The sequence below is a fragment of the Fundulus heteroclitus genome, chromosome 19, assembly GCF_011125445.2.
Source record: "Fundulus heteroclitus isolate FHET01 chromosome 19, MU-UCD_Fhet_4.1, whole genome shotgun sequence".
In the NCBI taxonomy this organism is placed as follows: domain Eukaryota; kingdom Metazoa; phylum Chordata; class Actinopteri; order Cyprinodontiformes; family Fundulidae; genus Fundulus; species Fundulus heteroclitus.
Genome location: NC_046379.1, coordinates 25,542,206 through 25,563,001, shown reverse-complemented (window position 1 = coordinate 25,563,001; position 20,796 = coordinate 25,542,206). Strand labels below are relative to the sequence as shown.

General features: G+C 42.7%; 1 protein-coding gene across 1 annotated transcript; it reads left to right on the top strand.

Moving 5' to 3' along the window:
- The first annotated feature begins 2,935 nt into the window (after positions 1 to 2,935).
- On the top strand, positions 2,936 to 12,055 carry wdr32 (WD repeat domain 32). The gene is made up of 9 exons (XM_012881815.3): positions 2,936 to 3,155; positions 3,760 to 3,839; positions 5,250 to 5,780; positions 6,946 to 7,059; positions 8,193 to 8,390; positions 9,666 to 9,868; positions 10,014 to 10,091; positions 10,174 to 10,319; positions 11,077 to 12,055. Exons 2-9 carry the CDS (start codon positions 3,811 to 3,813, stop codon positions 11,446 to 11,448), a joined length of 1,671 nt encoding a protein of 556 aa, XP_012737269.3. The 5' UTR covers positions 2,936 to 3,155; positions 3,760 to 3,810; the 3' UTR covers positions 11,449 to 12,055.
- The last annotated feature ends 8,741 nt before the right edge of the window (positions 12,056 to 20,796 follow it).

Below are 20,796 nucleotides of genomic sequence, written 5' to 3'. Positions count from 1 at the left end.
GATGGATGGATGGATGGATGGGTCATTGGAATAAGCTTCTATCTGAGCCATTTGACCACAGCTCTAGCTGTTTATGGTCGCTGTCCTCCTGCTGGAGGGTGGGACTTTGTCCTTTGCAACATCAGATTTTCTCCCAGGATTGCCCTCTATTTAGCTTCATCCCTCCTCCCTCAAACTGTGACAAGCTTCCCTGTCCCTGATGAACCCACGGCATGGTACTGCCACCACCCTGTTTCACGATTGGGGGTGGCTTGTGACAAACTGTAGGCAGTCGTTTTTATGGCTTACCATAGAATTTTTTAACTGGAAATGAAAAGAGCATTGGTGCCAAAGAAGAGTTAACATCATGCATTTATTTTGGTTTCAAAGTTTAAACTATTTAGCCATGAGTGAATGAACTGAAGTCTAAACTGAAAGTATATATTCATTCTGCCTTTGTATAGTCTGATAAGAAAATAAGTGAACTCTGATTATTTGAAACTTGGCGATTGGTCTGCAAAGAGGTTAAGGGGAGGCTTACCAGAAATCTGCTTGGAATTCCTGAAAGAACCCAAAAATGGCTGCTTAGAGATTTTGTCTATTCAATCTGACTGAGCTTGAAGCATCTGCTGAGAATAGAAGGAGCTACCCTCAAACCAGACGTGCCAAGCTTGTAGAGACATACCCAAAGCCTGTTTGCTGCCAAAATGATGTTTCCATAATTACCAAAGGCTGGGAATACACATATACCTGATTTTTGCTGTTTTGTTTTATTTTTTACTTTAAATAGATGTGCAAAAATACTTAAAAAAAATTATTTGTCATTATGGATTGATGTGCGTTGTATTGTTCGGGAAAAACAACTTTATCCATTTTGGAGTAAGCTGCAATATAACTCTTAATGGTAAAAAAAAATGGGAATAATTTCTGGACTCACTGTGTATATACAGCAGGCAAGATAAGCAACGAACATGTCAGCAATTTCCTGGGTAAAACATTTCACATTTCCTATTAACATGAAATTTACAACAAATACAGGTAACAGCCCGATCGATCCACACATGCAAATAAATCAAGACAAATTAGCGGATACATTTATTTTTATTTTTTGAAAAACGTGAATGATATGAAGAATGAGTTTGGCGAGCATGAAGAAAATCATGGGCAAAAAAAGCACATAAAGCCTGAGAGACACATTGACATGTTCCATAGTTAGTTAAAACGGTCCATGATTTTCTGGTAATGGATTCTCTCATCAAAAAAATAGAGATCAAAAACAAACAAGTAGCTATCGGATATTTGTTTATTTTCTTTTTCTTTTTACAAAAGAAGAAAAGAAGCAACACTGACTGACAATCAGTTTCACCTGCTCTTGTGCTGATGGAACAGACACCAGGTGGAAAGTAGAGACAATCAGCAAGGCCACTGGTGCCCTGTGCTCTTCACAGATGAAAGCAGGTTCACACTGAGCACGTGTGACAGACGTGCTGGTGCTGTTGGCCCTGGCTTCCTCCTAAAACAAGACAATACTAGACCTCATGTGGCTGGAGTGTGTCAACAGTTCCTGCAAGACGAAGGCATTGATGCTATGGACCGACCCGCCCGTTCCTCAGACCTGAATCTAACTGAGCACATCTGGGACATCATGTCTCACTCCATCCACCAACGCCCCGTTGCACCACAGACTGTCCAGGTGTTGGCAGATGCATGTGGTTATTTCCTGAGGAGATCCCTCAGGAGACCATCTGCCACCTCATCAGGAGCATGACCAGGCCTTGTAGGGAGGTCATACAGGCACGTGGAGGCCACACACACTACTGAGCCTCATTTTGACTTGTTTTAAGAACATTACATCAAAACTGGATCACCCTGTAGTGTTTTTTTTCCCCACATTAATTTTGAGTGTGGCTCCAAATCCAGACCTCCATGGGTCCATAAATTTGATTTACAATGATATGTTTTGTGCTTTTGTTGTCAGCACATTCAACTATGCAAAGAACAAAGTATTTAATAAGAATATTTCATTCATTCAGAACTAGGATGTGTTATTTTAGTGTTCCCATTTATTTGAGCAGTGTGTTTAAAGTAAGCCGCTAACATGTATGGCAGCAGTGTTATTTTATAATGACCAAGAACAGGCAGAACTTGGACAGATGGGATCAATTTGGAATCATAGCAACCTGCTTATACAGACTTGACTCATATTGAGATGTCATGCAAGTTTTTTCCTTTGTTTTTTTTTTTTTCTTTGTTCCCCCTTAGGGCTAACTGTGATATATAGAATATGCATTTGCATTAACCTATGAATCTACATTATGATTTAATGACTGGAAATAAACAACATGTTCATAATATTGTCTTCCCTACACACTGACAGCATGCGCAGTTTGTGCTTTCTGGACAAAGTGACCATCCACACCAATCTGTGCATTATGTGGAGAGGTGAAGGTGTTAAAAAGAAACAGCGCCTCATACAGTCATAATGTATAATTTCGCAGTTATGTGCCTGACTAGAACTATACATATATCTATCTATCTATCTATCTATCTATCTATCTATCTATCTATCTATCTATCTATCTATCTATATATATATATATATATATATATATATATATATATATATATATATATATATATAAAGATCTTTCATTTACTTTGAGGCAGATTGGTGATTTGATCAGTTTGATATGGATAAAAAATTTAAAATATTTAACCAAATACACAACTTCTCTCATTCGTTTTGACCACAAAAACAAATTAGAATTTTACCTTTTCTTATTTTAACAAAAAATCCTTTTTTATCTCTGATTTCTGATAAGAAAATCCAAATCACTTTCTGCACACCGCGCTCCCTCCGATGCGTTGTAGTTACGTGTCCGTTCAGCAGGTGGCGGTAACAGGTCGCAGAGAGCAGCGGGACCCGGAAGCGGAACTTCGTCACTTTTCGTTTTCCTGGTATTTGTTTTGGTCGGACGAGGAACTGTGAAACCTGCCGAAGAAAGCCGTAAACATCCGTTTTAACGCTTCACTTTACTGTTCAGAGAAGCACATTTTTAAACCCCAGTTTATTTCCTAAGCTGTGACGCAAACGAGGGTCCTGTTAAAGATATGAAAAGATAAAATGATACAATTTGGTCACTCAGGGTCAATGTTCTGTTTTTGAACGGATACAGGTAAGGCAGACGGTTCTGTTACGATTACCCATCAATTGTTATACAAAACACATTAATGAAAGCATTGAATTGAACACGATCATAGCTATGTCCCTTGATATATATATATATATTTATATATATATATTTATATATATATATATATATATATATATATATATATATATATATATATATATATATATATATAATAATTATTATTATTATTATTATTTTTATCTATTTTTTGGTCAACGCACTTGTCTCCAATCTGAGGTTCTCCAGTTGTGGTGCTATGGTTAGTGCTTTGGGTGCAGTTTAGTGGCACACAAATAAAATGTTTGCGTTTCCATGTGAAATATGATCACTCCAGAGATGAAATCACTATTTCATCTCTGGAGTCAAAACTTTCATATATGAATGTTATTAAAACCAATTTATCCATGTTCCAGTGACAAATTCAGGAACATTACTGTGTTCTCAGGTTAATGCCCTCAAAACATCAAAATGCTGTTGTTTTTCCACTGCCGGCTACACTTTTCCTCACTGCAGTTTGGAACAACATGCAGTGTAATAAAAAGACCACACATTTATTTTTAACTTCTTCAATTTCTCCAATTTACAGCCATCCAAACACAGGGACGTCTGACCCATCTGCCCAACATGTCGCATGTAAATGAAATCTGCTGTGACTGACGCAGATAAGTATGTGATGTTTGACGGACAAACAACTTTTTTTCTATTTATGAAAATCGAATATTAATCAGAGTAATATTAGTGCTTTTTACGTATGAAGGACTATACATTGTAGAACACTCTCAGAATGCTACATTATAAGTTTAAGCGCCGAGGCAATAACAGCTACAGATTAAAATCTATCCAAAAAAGATGAGTAACAGCGCATTCAAAATGTGTAGTTTGCCGGCACATAACATCATACCCACTCCTATGAGTTATGTAAACATAGCACGGAGTCGTTTTAAAGAGATGCCACAGACAGTGCCAGAGAGGCAGTTTATTTTACATTTGTAATAACATTCTTTTAACCATAATAATAAATGCTATATTATTTTGCAGCTGTTAGAATAGTTGAAGCTTTTGTTTTAGTCAATTGCAATATCATATTATGCATTCTTTATGATTCATTGTACATCCTTATGTAAATACGACGATTGTCTATGATTATGATACAATGGAATTGTATCATAATCATATTGACTCATGCCCATTAACAGCACAAAGTAACAGCAATCCATGTCTCAACATTTTGTAATTTCACTGTCAGAACATGTTCAGTTCACAAGAAGATCACTAAAGAAGGCTGTTACCTCATGAGACAAAAATGAAGAAAAGTGTACATAATCATTATTATAAAGGTCGAAGTATTTTTTTAACTGGGTATTTGTGAGAATCAGAGGAATCTTCCCGTTAGATTTTTTTGTTTTCCTGATAGAAATTGAGAAGTTTCATCTTCTGGGTATGAATGGTATAAAAATTCTGTCCAATTCCGTTAGTTTCTACAGTGCCAATTCACAATAAATAAAACCTCAAGGGCATTTTACAAAAAAACAAGCAAAAAAAGGCGTAGGGACAGTCGCTTGCATGGTGTGGTTTGCAGCAATCCCTCATAACGAGCATGCACGTAGCAACAGTGGGAAGGAAAACTCTGCTTCGACAGGGAGAAAACCTCCAGCAGAACCTGGCTCCACATGGGCAGCAATCTCCCACGGCCTACTGGGTGTGTGTCAGAGCAGACACACAAAACAGAAACAAAGACGCCGAACCAGGAGTACTTTCTGTGTTAAAATCCAGAGTTAATGGATGTCCAGGAGAAAGTTAAACTCTCCAATGGTTGCCACATACAGCTGTCCTGGTCGTGGCAATGCATGGCGCTCAGAACCACTGATCTGAACACGCGCCTTTATTTTGAAGGGTCGCCTGCCGTTTCCGGTCAGATTCTGGCTAATCCCGTTGGTCTCGGAGGGGCGGCGGAACGGCGCCGCCGAATTTGGCAGCGACATAGATCCTCACTATCGCACCTTTGCAGCTGCAGTCCTCCGTCATGGCGCCCTAGATGTGTAGCTGACCGCCTCTTGTCTGCTTGCTACGGTTCAGGTCGGACGCCGACCCTCCACACCCCCCTCCCTCCCTCCCTGCGTGCCGGAGACGCGGACGGGCCGAAGCCGCCACAATGAGCTCGGACCACCAGGGCGACGGCGAGGACGCCGACGAGTCGCAGGATAGGCCCGACGGCGCCGGCAAGGAAGAAGAAGAGCCTGCCGCGGAGGAGCTGGACGGGGACGATGACGTCGCCCGGAAAGTCTGCGCTTCGCCGGGCAGCAGGAGCGAGGGCCAGCCCGAGCGAGGCGCCGCCGCCTCCCCCCGCCCGGAGGAGCCGGAGCGCCGCAGCCCACCGGCCGCCGCTCCGCCGGAAGGGAGCGGCGGGAGCGACGGCTCCCGGGGCAGCGGTCTGTTTTCCTGGCTGCGGGGCAGGACTATCCGGCGGGGGCTGTTCGTGGACCCGGCCAGGGACAACTTCAGGACAATGACCAGCTTGTACTGCTCCATGAGTCCGGCCGCGGAGTCGGTCAGCCTGAGCTCCCAGACCCACGGGGCCGTGTTCAACCTGGAGTACTCGCCGGACGGGTAAGCTTTTTTTTTTTTTTCTCGGGGACACCTGCCGCTCCTTTATGCTCGGCAGTGGGCTCTCCACGCACCGCGCCGTGTTCAGCAGCCCTGTTTTTAGGAGGCGGGTCCGCGGCTCAGCCTCCCCCGGCCAGACAGCCAGACGCAGCGCGTAAATCCTGCAGCCAAAGCGGGTCAAGCCGTCCCGTCTGGGTCACCTTTGTTTATGCGCTGCTCTGACAGCAGGGGAGCTGAAATCAGAGTAAACTCACATGGATTCATTACAGATGCTGGTATTTTTCAAGCCTTTCTCTTCGTCCTTGTTGGGGGGGGGGGGGGCATTGTAGCTCATGGCAGATTCTCACCCAAAACTCTGCCAGTCAGAAAAATACAGTAGAAGGACTTTTAACTCTGAAATGTTGAGCTACAGTGGACCGACACTTAAAAGATGACATGCCTGCGGTTATCCTCATTGCTTGTGTAGGTAGTTGTTTCTACCACACTTCTTCCTTCCACTCAACTTTTCATTGATATGCTTGGATACAGCCCTCCACTAACGGCCTGCTTCCTTAAGCAGCGGCCTTTTTTTGTGGCTTGCCCTTTCCATGGAGGGTGTTGGTGACTGTCTCCTGGATGTCCTTTACTAGCGCCCGGGCCGTAACATGCTCATAGCTTAACGATTCTGTACAAAGAAGCCTTTTTTTTAATGGTCTCGTGTGTTTAAAGTAGCCTGTAAGCCACAATCATTCTAATTAACAGGCCAAAAAAATATCGTTCTAATTTTTTTGTATTGGCTTACTGGGTGAAAATTACCTCTTCCATGATATCGCAACATAATATCTAGAAATGTGGCCACGGTGTTGTTATTAGTGACCTCCGCTTGCCAACTCTTTACTTCATCACACCGTCCCCACCGCTCTGCACCGTCGAGATGTAATATCCTAGCAAACATTGCGTCCAAGCAGTTCTTTCTTTTTCTCATCGACTGTGCGGTTACAGACGTCGGCGTTGACAATTGTGATTCCATATATATCTTCTTTCCTCGCTGCTGTAAAATGTCCCCTTTAAGTTTGCAGGAGTCACCCGCTTTAATCGATGCAGGATCACTCAGAGGACCAAACAAGTACGCCTCCACCGTGTCTTGTATCGGCCGCTGACTCTAGGTTGTGTGTTAACCCCCGCTCAGGTCTGTGTTGACGGTGGCCTGCGAGCAGACCGAGGTCCTCCTGTTCGACCCCATTTCTTCCAGGCACATCAAAACCCTCACAGAGGCCCACGAGGACTGTGTCAACAACATAAGGTGCGTTTCTCACTCTTAACGCCGTACGCTCGTGGGGGGGGGGGGGGGGGGGTTTGCACGACGACGTAAAACGGTCGCTTGGAGAGAGAGAATTAGGAGGTAGTGGAGAATGGAGAATAAAATATATATCAAAATTCAAGAATGAAGTTGAGATGCTGCTGATGCAAAGACCTGCAGCAATCATCCCTCGTGTCATTGGGTTAGTCCTGTAGTGTTGGATTTAATACCACGCTGTTATTCTCTGGGAGCGAGGAGGCCATCCCAACAAGCGTCAAACCTGCTTGGAACCAAAAACTGCCCTACTCAGCATTCTGCCTTTCCTATATGATATTTCCACATTTTTCCTCAATATTTTGGGTTTTTCTCACCAATATTCTCCATATTTCAACTAGGACTGCACAATTAATCTCATCTGCAATATAATCGCAATTAAAGCTAATTTTTTCAAATCGCTGCGGTATGCATTTTTTTGGCTAGGTAAGAATTAGTGGATAAGACACGTCCTTTAGGCAGCAGTGAGATATTCTAGTTTTATTACCCGTTTATTAAAGTTGATATAATCAATAAGTTTTTTTTTACCAGAGACTTTCAGGAATCTGACCATAGCATTAAGTATCGGTCAAACTGTTTAATACATAGACTTGATTGGTGGTTTGCACTTTATGTTCAACAAGGATTGACGTCCAACTCAACAAGCTGTTCTCCTGAATAAGAATATTCTGATTAATAAGACAGTTACATTTCTTGTTATAAATAGATAAACATCTTTACATCAGGCATTTTTATTGCTTGTTATGCAGAGAAAATTCAAGATTAAATCACAATTATGGTTGAAATAAATCGCAATTTGGATTTTTGGCAGAATGGCCCAGCTCTAAATTGCAACTTTTATTACAGAAAAGTAAACTAAACAAAACAAAAACTCCATAATTTTTTTCCTCCTCGTGACTCTAATACTACTGAATATATATGTAATAAAGGACCTAGTTTTAATTTATTATGTTTATATTCTGTCTGTACAGTACTTTGGTGCATCTGAGGTTGTTTTTTTAAGTTATGTCCTCTCAATGAATGAATGAATATAGTAGGCTTAAGGGCCAAAAACCGTCTCCCTCTCCACCCTCTTCCTAAAGGTTTTTGGACAATCGCCTGTTTGCCACCTGCTCCGACGACACCACAATTGCATTATGGGACCTTCGTAAGCTGAACTCCAAGGTTTGCTCGCTGCACGGCCACGCCAGCTGGGTGAAGAACATCGAGTACGACACCAACACTCGCCTCCTGGTCACGTCTGGCTTCGACGGCAACGTCATCACATGGGACACTAACAGGTTGGCCGCAATTAGCCCACGGTGTGCAAATATGTCGAACTTGTTCACGTATTGCCTTCATAACCACCTGCTTTGACATATTTTGTCGGGATTTCATGTGATACCCGAACACAAAGCACGGCAGAACAGCGAAGCGGAAGGAAAAGGATGAATACAGACATTTGAACTTCTTTTTTTGACACATAAAAATCTGAAAAGTGTGGCATGCTGTTGTATTCAACACTAATCAATACTTTGTTGAACTAACTTTCACTAAAATTAAAGCTGTAAGTGTTTAGGGCAGCTTTCAGAGATTGTCTGCCTATTCTACTTAGAAGTAGGGGTGTAGTTGGATACGCTCCTGTACCGAAAAATAATTCACAATGACGACGCGACAGTTGTCCACACACGTTCTGAGGACTGTATTAAGGGTATTTCTGAAAGCTGCACTGGGTTTTATTTAGGGCTATCAGAGTATAGGGGGCTACATACAAACACAAGCCACACTTTTCAGATAAGCAGTCGGAGAAAAAAAAAGTTGTAAACCACGTATCATGAATTTATCATTTTGGACTGATTAATCATATAAGTGTTTTGTTGTAGTGTGATATTTTAAGAAGCTAAAGAGATGTGAATATTGTTGGGAGGCTGTGTGAAGATGTAAGCGATAATTAGTTCTAAACAACAACATCATTCTGGTGTTTTTCTGTTAAGTGCTCCACATTTTACTTAGTCAGCTTTAGTCCGGCAAACTTTTTACATTCTTTTTTGTTTTTTTGTTGTTTTATTTTGTCCGATTTCTAGAGGGACCTGGTCCTTTCTTTTATTTTCAAACCTTAATGCTTCGGAAAGCCTTGATAAAAAGTAAAAAAAAAAAAAACGACTGGACCATTTTTTCCGAAGTTTGAAGACGTTTCACTTCCCATTCAGAAAGCTTTCTCAATTCAAATGTCTGGAGTAGCGTGGAGTTCCAAGCTTTATAGTATTGCCCAGAAAGGCCTTGTTGTGGCTTAGATAACATGCAAATTAAACCGAAACTGGTCCACCCCTTGATGTTCTCTATTGCGTAATAAGAGAAATTGTAAGTTTTAAAGACGATCTAAAAGGACTTTGGCAGGAAAGAATCCTGTAAATCTGAGATATTTCTGCTGACGTCTGATTCCTCGAGCCGTTTCCTGTTCCGTTTTCTTCGCGCTCAATCCAGACTGCGTGTTCCTGATCACTGCCTGAATGCCCGACCGCGTCTACAAAAAAATGAAATCCCGCCGTATACACAACCAACGTCCTCCCTTGCAGGTTTACTGAGGACGGCTGCCCACACAAGAAGTTCTTCCACACTCGCTACCTGATGAGGATGCGCCTGACCCCCGACTGTTCCAAGATGCTCATCTCTACTTCCTCAGGGTACCTCCTCATCCTTCACGACCTGGACCTCACCCAGTCCCTGGAAGTGGGCAGCTACCGCATGCTGCGAGCCCGACGGACCCCCCTCACTTCTGGTCAGACGAGAGGCGTTACAGTTAAACACCTCCAGTGACTGTTGATCACTCCTGGAGTTTCAATTTGCTTATTTAAACTATAGTTACTAAACTTTTCTTACATTTATTTATATTACAAGTACCATTTGGGGTTTTTTTTGTGTAGAAGGAGGCACATCGGCATCCAGATCGACTGTGACGCCCCGGCAGGGACACGACTCCAAGATCCATCCCCACAGAGAAGGTCAGGGAGGATCTCAGGAGGATACCGACAGCCCGGTGTCAGGTCCGCCTCCCGACTGTAATCGAGTTTCCTTTCTCCTCAGGTCTCTCCCCGAGGAACAGCCTGGAGGTCTTAACCCCCGAGATCCCCGGCGAGAAGGACCGAGGGAACTGCATCACATCCCTGCAGCTTCACCCCAAAGGCTGGGCCACGCTCATCCGCTGCTCCAGCAACATGGACGACCAGGAGGTGAGGAACGCCGTCACCGGCATGCTTTATAGATGACGGACGTGTGTGAATTCAGTAGGCTGCGTCCTTCCAGGGATGTTTTTGTAGGCCGGTTACGTCCCAGCGCGTTGACGAAGGCTGTCCCAGTTCACCAATCCTAAATAAAATTCAATGGAACCGCCTCCCTTCAAAAGTCACCTAATTAGTATTTCATGCCTCTGGGTTTAATATATAATCCCAGCTGTTCTGTGAAGGCCTCATGTAGACCAATAATGCAGAAGACGGTTCGGAGATGAAGCTGAGGATAAAATCAGGGCTTGTTAGAAAACGCCTCTCCTACTCAGCTTGACAGTCTATCAGGTTAGCTGGGACGAGCTTGGGCTATCGTTCACTTCTTTCTAAACCAGAGGTGTCAAACTCAAGGCACGCGGGCCAAATCTGGCCCTTCAAGGTAAATTATCCGGCCCTCGAGAGCCAAAAAAAAATTGGCATATATCCTTTTATAGTGTATAAAGTGGCTAAAACTGTGCCTCCTGTAACGGTAACTCACCCCAATATCAACTTTTTTTGCAGATAAACTGGGTTTAAGAGTGCTACTTTTATGTTACTGTGCATTTTTATACTACTGTGTGAACTGGAATGAAGTTATGAAATAAAAAGTATCGTCTCTAGACATGCAAGCGGCCCTTTTAATGACTTCATGATGCCAAAGTAGCCCCGTATAGAAATTAGTTTGACACCCCTGTCCTAAACTCTTCTCTCTCTTCCCTTTCTCCAGTGGACGTGCGTGTACGAGTTCCAGGAGGGCGCGCCCACGCGGCCGCTGGTGTCCCCCCGCTGCTCCCTGCGCCTCACGCACTACATCGAGGAGGCCAACGTGGGGCGGGGCTACATCAAGGAGCTGTGCTTCAGCCCCGACGGACGGCTCATCTGCTCGCCCTACGGCTACGGCGTCCGCCTGCTCGCCTTCGACGAGCGCTGCAGCGAGCTGGCCGACTGCCTGCCCGTGCAGACGAGCTGCCTGCGGGAGATCCGCTCCATTTACTCGCACAGCGACGTGGTGCTCACCACCAAGTTCTCCCCGACGCACTGCCAGCTGGCCTCGGGCTGCCTCAGCGGGCGCGTGGCGCTGTATCAGCCCAAGTTTTAGCGTCCGGCGTTGTTAGAAAGCCGCGCCCTGCAGACCTGGGTAGAGAAGCGCCGCTCTCGACCCGTGCAAAGAAAGCACGGGGATGAGGAAGCCTTTTTGCAGACGGCGACACCGAGAGGTACCCCGGTTTCTCCAAGACGTTTGCGGCACCCCTTTATATCATTGCAGTTTACTGATTTTAGGACTCGGTGCAGCTATTTGGTGACAAATCGATGTTCTCTTTGTATCAAAAGCATCAAACAAGCGTGCTTACAAAGACACAGTTCAAGTACCAGAGGACCTTTGGACCAGCGCTTTTTGCAGATAGGCGCACAACATCTCCAATATTCCGGACAGCTGAAGCCAACTAGAGATGCGGCGCTCCGAATTTTATTGCTGATTTCTGAGCTCTGCTTTTTTGTGAGGCTTCTCGTTTCTCTTTAAAAGCATTATATGAAATAAGAAAATACGGTAACAGTTTTCAGCATATTTTTCTTTCTCCCATCAGCGAGCACCAGCCGTTTTTACTAGGCGCAGAAATTACGCTATGCCACGTGTGTGAAAGAACAGATGCTGTAAAAAAACACACACAAAAAAAAGTACGGTGATGCTAAGATTTAAAAAATAATAATAATAATTTTAGCATCTTATGATAAATTAGCATATCTAAAACAGCATTTCTAATAAGCTGACAGTGTCTCCATGTCCTGCGACACAGAAGCTGAAAGCTAATGCAAAGCAACTTTGAGGTACTCACTTTCACCTTCCTGTTATCTGCTGAAAGTCTCGCTCTCTCTCACTTTGCTGCAGCCTGTATGGCCCTCAGATATGGATTAACGTGTAGAAAATAGTTCCCTTTGTCACAGCTTCTTATTCCTCCGTGCTTCCTCTGACTTAATTTAAGCCGATTCCACTGCTAACTTTGCGTCTTCTTCACTCGGTAATAGCCTCGGCACTGAAGAGCGTTGCTGTCATTGCGGTCAGGTAGCACTTGCGCGTGGCACATTCGTCGACTCAAAAAAAAAAAAAGTTAGATTTTTTTGAGTCTCCAACCAGAAAAATCATCCATTTTCAGTCGTCGGGCCAATTTTTCGCCGCGTCTCTAAAGCCAGCTAAAACGTAGCTTAACAGTTAATCTTTGGTACTACTTGTATCGCGCGCGCGTACGTGGAGACCCAGGTCTGCAGCTGGCAAAGGGGGCTGCGTTTGTTTAGGTGCTAGCTGTCAAACAGACGGCCACTGACCGGGGCAGAGAGAAGACCGAAGCTCCGGGCCGGTTGCCAGGTCGCAGCAGAGGACGGACGCCAGGAGCCTCTTTAGCCGCCGCATTGAAAAACAAGCGGCGCAGAAGAAACCTCACGGTTAACGCCCCCGAGAAACTGCATTTTTTTGGTTCTCACTGACAGAAACTTTCCTCCGGGCTGAGCAAAAGTTTGACGCAACTCTTGATGCAACATGGCGTCTGACGAGGACGAGGTATGGGTTGTTCGTGGTGGCTCTTTTTTTTTTTTTTTTTGTACTGAGGATTTCGTTTCGCCTCTATAACAGTAGAAGACTTTCTTTGTTTTTCTTTTTTTCCCCCTGAGACGTTGCTGTCTCAGGAGGACAACACTAACGATGCAAAAAGTCCCGTATCGGTGGACCTCGGACACGGACTGACTCGTCGTACGCCGTTTGACATTCTCACTTGACTTCCTGCGCCGCGCCTCGTGCCGCTCTCCGCTGCTTCACTCATGCCTTCGCCACAGGTGCTGCTTCTGTGCTCATGCAATCTGAACTTCAAGGACCTACCTACCTACCCTTCTTTACCCGCCTGCTGCTTCTTCTTCTTTTTTTTTTTCCCACGTTTCCAATCTCCAGCCTCTCTCCAGCGTCCGGATCCGCGGTAGTTTTTAGGGGTCTTACTCGGCGTGTTAGTGTCGGCACTAATTGTTGCACCGTGTTTGCATTGACAATGCTGTCACTTTGTGGTCTTCTCTGAGGCTACTTTAGGGTTGTTAACGCTGTAATCGAGCCAGCTGCGTGAGGTTTACATTTTTTTTTTTTTTTTTGCTTAGTGTCCCTCACTCATCTGTTTTAATAGTTTCTCGGTAAGAGCTCTAGCAAGTAGGACAGCAGGCGCTTACTGACATTTGTTAGGAGCCTTAAAACAAATTGCGTATATTTCCACAATGAAATGTTTAGAAGAAATAACTTGGAGTACATTTATTCTGTGCAATCCTTTTTTTCCCCCTCTAAGACTTAACCTCTCCATAGATTTTCATAACGTGAGCATACAGACAGGGATCTCTGACCGCTCCTGGTTGAACAGCCTCTCTAGGCGGTCCTCATCCTCCCGTCTCTTCAGCTCAACCCGCAGGTCTTCTATTCTGGGTCTGATTCAGCCATGCGTTTTGGATCATAACCCTGTGAAAAGGTCCAGTGACGACCATTTTCAGCCTAACCCAAGCGGCCACTAGATTTTTGCTTAGAACCTTCCGGTACTGCAAAGAGTTCCTGATTCTTTGCTCTCTAACAAGACTCCCAGGGCCTTTGGTGGGAGAAGCAGACCCACAGCGTCATAGGTCCACCACCGTACCTAACAGCGTTTATGAGCGGCGTTCCAGCATATCCACCCTTTGTTTTACACTAAACCCACCTGGAGTTAGCAGCTAAAAGTGTCAATTTTAGGACTAGACTGAAGAGCGTTCAAGTTAAAGTGCTGGTACAACTTAAATTATATTTATTAGAATCACTTAAGTTTGTTTGTGGTGGATGGACAGAAAGCACTGTTTTTTTCTGGCATTGCGTCCTAACAGTTGGCGTGTAGATGCGCTCTAGTGCTTGTTGTGGAGACCCCCGTTAACCAGTCCTTCCTGCTGCTATCAGCTCCTTTACCGTTACGCTCACCGAGTGCGTAGGCAAGGCCAGTATGGGTCTTTTAGATGTATCAGCGTAACAGCCAGGCGTTACAAGAAATGGCAACACATTGGATGTATACCCCAGGCCAACCGCAAAACTTAAAACTCACTTTTAAACAACAAAAGTAGTTTGACGTTATTGTCGGACGTACAATCCGTGCCATTTTTTTTTTATAACATGCTCTTAACTTAAAGTTTTGATGAGAGGCTCTTCAGAAAAAAGAATTGATTTATTTTTTCCTGCTTTTTCCAAACACCTTCACACAGGGAGGGGGGGCTTTACAGGTGAGACGCGCTGGCTCTTAGGACAACACATTTAATTTAGGAAGTCTCTGCATTTGTAGGTATTTACAAGGTGAAAAAGCTCCCAGTGAACAACTGGATGCCTTTTCTGCCGTCAACCTGAACTGCGTTTATTAAGCCAACCTGCATCCCTGTCCTCCCGTTCACCACCTCCCACTGGAAACAGACCCACTGCTTCAACCTTTTTTTTGTTTATTTGTTTTGCCAGACAGAAATAAAGAAGCTGCAGCATATCCGCTGCCATAGTCTCATAGTTGATCCTCTGCTGCCGGACTTCATGGCTCAAGGATGCAGTAGAAGTAAACGGACTCTTGCTATGCACCCCAGCCTTTCTGACGATTCTCCTTTATTGTTCACGCTCTATGCTGAGCTGTCAGTTGCCAAAATAGGATTTTTATGATGGATAAGAGTAAAGTGAGCTGAGAACTAAACGAGAACATCTGCTGTCATAGAGTCAAAAGAAAAAGCTTTTTTTTTGTGTGTGTGTGTGTGTGTGTGTGTGTGTGTGTGTGTGTGTGTGTGTGTGAACACTATTCTGGTGCCACTGAAGAGGGCGCCGTTGCTCTGTCCAGGGTTCTGAAAACAGGTTGTGTTTACATGTTGCTGTATGTGAATCAGAAAACAAAGGAACTGCAGCGTGAAGCCGTTTGGATGCTAATTTGGGCTTTAGAGGTTTCAGAGCAACACAGATGTAATTTTCTAGTTTCCAGCTCCAACCTAGCTCGGCAGGATGCTTTCACGCGTCGTTCCTCTGTCAACCGCTTTCGTGACCCTGCAGTTCGCCCTCGGCTCGGTCAGTCTTTTGGCTCGTACCTGATCACTCCTGTCTAAATTGCTGACGCGTTGGGACTGATGGAGCCGAGCGCGAAGGGCATGCTGTATATTCTCTGCTGCTTTTACTCCAGCTACCCTCACAAGCTCTTTGAAGTGTCTTATCTACTATTTTCACTCCACCTATTTAAAAGACTGACGGAAGATGCCGAGTTTATCATGGGTTTTGTGTGTCCATTTGATTCCTGTTTTGAATTTTATCTTGTATTTAGCCATGTGTTTCTTGAATGTTCACACTATTCCCCTTTCTTTTTTTTTTCATGTGTGCACTGTTGAGTGAGTAAATCTGAAGGATGGGTAGAAAAAAATAAAAGACGTTGAGATGATAAAAGTTGTTTCCAACATTAGTGTCGCCCACGCAACAATAAATCCAGGAATGATGCTTAAATGGAGCACCACACGTTTTCATGTGCCTAGCAAAGGTATCAACACCTCTTGATCTTTTCCACATCCCAGTCACCATGCGGCATATTTGACTGCAATTTAATTATTTTTTTTATTTTATTTTTTTGTGACGGACCAACACAAAGAGGATAACCATTGGTTCTAAGTAAAGTGATGCAGGGATTTGATTTGTTTTTTTCTCTGTTAATTTAAATCTGAAAAGTGTGGTGGGCATTTGTAGTCTTGTTGCTACACTTCTTTAAAAGCCAGATTAGATCTAGGAAAGCATTAGTCAGAAAACTGGACACGATGCTTGCTTTGCCTCTGGTGGAGTCGCTGTGATCCACGGCTCAGGTGAGAGAAACAAGACACCAAATAAAAACGCATATCTTGCGTGAAACGCATATCAGTGTGCGTGAAAACACAGTGTTTTCACGCACACTTGTGTATCACATCGCAATTTTTTTAGATAAATTTTTTTCAAAGATATTTACTAGACCAGGGAAAAGAAAAACAACAAAAACAGACCAACTTGGGGTGGATGTACGAAAAAAAAAATATCAGCAGAACATCAAAATATAGCATGCAAGGGTCATTTACAGCACAAAACAAAAATTAATTTCAGTATAATTATTACACTCTGACTGCCTTTTGGCAATCAATTCCCTGTTTTAAAATCCAAATTTAAAATCATAAGGAGCACATCACTTGGTACAAATTGCTGGGTTATCTTTGGAAGTACACCTAAATTAGCATTTAGTTTTAAAACTAACAGTAGACGAGTGTTTAAACTCAAAAAAGACGTTCCCAGTCTGTTCCAAATACAACGACTAGCTCTGTAAAATCTTCTGCCTGATAACTGGTAATGATCTGCTTTCTGGGAACGGCACAAAATCCTACATCTGGGAGAATCTCTATAATGGCTTTGCTGAACTGGTGTAATAAAATACCTTATTACTCCAAATGTTCTTCATACCTGTTCTAATAATTTTATACTGGTAATAATGTTGTTCTGGCTGATCCTAAGGCTCAAAGATTCAATAAATGGAAAAAAGAACAACGGGCTTAATGGGCAATCCTGTCTTGTTCCTCTCTCCAGCTCATATGGCTCCATTTATTTTCTTCTGGCTTTTGATCATTACATAATGCTTTAATAGTTCTGACAAACATCTGATGAAATCCAGATTTGTTTAACAATCAATATAAGAAGTTCCAATTAAAACAATCAAACGCCTTCTCTGCGTCGAGGCTTAGCATTACTCCCTTGAGTCCCTTTTGGTTTATATATTCAATTAAATGAAGTGCTCTGCGCATGCTGTCCTGTGTCTGCCTTTGCTGAATGAAGCCTGTTTGAACAAGACTTATCACTTGAGGAAGAATATTTTCAACTCTTTTTGCCAATATGTGGGTAAGGAGGTTGTAGTCCCGTTTCAAAAACACTTACGGGACGGTAGTTTCCACAGGCTAGCTTATCTTTGTTGTCTTTTGGTATCAGAGAGATTGTTGCTTCTTTCCCTGAGAGAGGAGTAGTGCCTGTTTTAAGTACCTGGTTTATGGGGTTTAATTCCAGGAATAAGTAGCTCTTTCATTTCCTTGTACCACTCAACTGTGTAAATGGTTGTTTTAAATGTGTCCCACTGAAGGGTTCTCCAGCACAAACAGCCCAGTGAAGGTAATGCCACGGTATGTCAATGTGATTTGATATACTGACGGATTTGACTAGGCCACTCCAAGACGTTCAATGTGTTCTAGAGTCACTCGCTGATTCGCCGGATGGCGGGCGTCGGATCGCGGTTCGGCTGCAAAACCCCAGTGAGATAGAGCTTAAGGTCACGAGCAGGTGAACGGTATTCTTTGTCAGGATTCACTGCTAGAGAGGAGAATTCATGTCTGCGTCCGTTGCTGCAAGTGGTCGAGATGGTGAAGAAGCTAACAGCCCTACACCCTCACACTACCGCCACGTCTGACTGTAAATTTGTCTCATCAGTCAGAGTATTTTCCATGAGGTTTTGGGATACATCATTTTTTATTTTTGGTAAATGGAAGACGGACATTTATGTTCTTTCTGGTCGGCACTGGTACTGGCCTTGAAACTCTCCCATGGAGTCCACTGTTGCCCAGTCTCTTGATAAGCCACTGACAGTCAAAGCTCAGCCCTTGGTACTTGCTCCACAGTTTGAGATCCATGACCAAGGTCATTAAACGGTGAGTTTTATGTCGCAGAGAGTTTGTTGAAAAGCGAATCAGTCTGAAGGAGCTTTGGAAGGATAACAGCTATTCAGTTTTTTTCGGATTTCAGCCAACTTTTAACAACAGCCCAAAAAGTTTGAGATTATAAAACAAGTTCACTATTTTTGCCATTCCTTCATTTCAGAAGGTGAAACGTGAAAAATATAGATTTATTTAACACAGTCAAATATTTCAAACTTTTATTTCTTGTCATTTTGATGTTCATGGCTCACAAATAATGAAAACCCAAAGCGTAGTGTCTCGGAAAATGAGAATATTACATAAGATCAATAAGGGATAGTTCAAGTACAAATTCCAGGCTTCAGTTTATCTATTTAGTTTGATTTTTATGCCCTCAGTTTTTGGTTGGGGCTGCCTTCAGCTCACCGCATTGCTGGGGCTGATGTCTCTCGTCTTCCTCTTGACAACAGCCCAGAGGTTTTCTAAAGGGTTCAAGTCAGAGGAGTTTTCTGGCCAATTAAGAGCAGCAGCACATTTGTAGCCAACCTATCAGATGCGAATGGACTAAGCTCCCACCGACTCTTGAATGGACTTTTTATGACAAGCCTCCCAAGGCTCCCTGTTGCTGGCAAACCTTTTCCTGCCAAACATTTCCTCACACTAAACTTTCTACTAATATGCTAAAATGTTTTCACAATATTCTTCTGACACACTGAATTTGGGATTTCCCTTAACTGTAAGCCACAATCATCCCAATTACAACAAATAAAGGCTTAACATTTTTTTTGCCATGTGTTATGAATCCAAGTAATGAGTTTCACTTTCTGAAGTGAAACACCCAAAAAAATTGTATTTGTTATGATGATGAGCTGTACTAAAATAAGCTATAACAGGGTCTGTCAGACCAGTTGTCAACTTTACTTAAAAAAGTGAACTATGGTTAAACTTAAAGAAAAAAAGAAATATATTAATAAAACATTGATAACACACAATTACATTTATTCTTTTATTAAATGGTCACAAGCTTTAGTGAATGATCATTCTTAAGAGAATCCCCAATTCCCTTAAGAATTGCAGGAGCTTATTGATTAATAATCTCGGTAAAATATTTCTTTGCCCACTTCAAAATGTCAAGAAGGCTAAATGAGGAAAAGCAAAGTTGCTCTGTTTTATCCCTTTGAGCTTCCAACCTCTGTCTGTCATGGAACATCCTGGATTTTAAAATGTTAGCAGGTTTTAGGACATCTAGGATCCACGTTCTCACGGATACACACAGACTGCCGTTGTAGTAATAGCCATCGCCCCAATCAGGCTAATTGTCAAAAGACATTAAAATTTGTTTATATTTGTCACCTCTTTCATCCTTTTTCATTTACTTTAAACTGTTTTATTGCGACTGATGTCCAACACAAGTGAACTATGTCTCCTCTTCCTCATCTGATGGCCGCTCAGGAAGGTTGGAGAATATTTTCACTGCCCTTCTTCTGTCTTCTTGTATTATAGTTCTTCAAAAGAAATCAGAATCAGACCCAGGGAGATAAAAAATAAGAAAATCAGCCAGAAAATTCTGATCGGTGCGTCTTTAGAAAGAGTAAATAAAGAAAACTCATGGTTTATTGCCTTAAACACAAAGGTGTGTTGAGAAACTTGGGCCACCTTTTGTTGTTTCTCTGGTCATCAATCCAAAGTAGACCTTTTGTAAATGAAGTTATTTTTCAGGCTGATAATGCAAAGCGGATCTCTGATAGATAGATAGATAGATAGATAGATAGATAGATAGATAGATAGATAGATAGATAGATAGATAGATAGATAGATAGATAGATAGATAGATAGATAGATAGATAGATAGATAGATAGATAGATAGATAGTCTGTAAGCAGGGATCCTAAACCGTTTGCCAGGCGGAAACAGCTCGTTTTGTGAGTCTACGAGAGAAATACAGTCTCTGCTGTAGACGGGAACATAACATGAATTTCCCACTTGAACAAGTTATCTAAGTGAACACCTTTGTTTCTGTAAGAACAGATCTGGCTTATTTTTTTGGTCATGAATAAAAAGCAGCCGGGCTAATGTTTTCCATCTGTGGAACAGAGCAGGCGGTGACATAAAGTCACATTTGTTAGATTTATTTAAAGGCAGACTATTGAGCTGTTTAATATATCAGCTATGTTTTTATTAAACAATTTAATACAAATTAAAAGGCAGTCTGGGCATTTATTAGGAGCAGCCGTGCCATTGTTTTGCCAACAGATGTAAGTCAACAGTATTCAGCAAGCGCACCCGCAGCATTTTTGGTGAACGTCCTTACTGATGCTTCGTTTCACCTTTGACCTCGGTTAGAAATTCACACACTTCACAACATCAGGTATCACATTTATTTCCGAGCTTGTGGCCCCAGACGGGCTTTGGTAGGAAAACAGTGAAAAAAAAAAATGTGACGCATCAGACCAGCTGACAGTGAAATTCACATTTTAGTGTCCAGAAAGAAAAAAAAAAAAAAGAGAGAGAGGAACTAAGCACGGAGAGGAACTAAGAGTAATCTGAATTTATTGTTAAATAACTGGTTTTTGTTAGGATTCTTATAGCTCCATGAAAAAACTTTAATACCCCAAAACCTTTTTTCCTGTAGATGAGCAAAGCTGGTTTAAACGTATCCCCAAAACACCTGCAGCTGTATCTGCAGGCAGCAAATGCTGCTTCTACAAGGGGTTGACTTATGGAGGCCAAACACAAATGCAAGCCACACTGTTCAGATTTT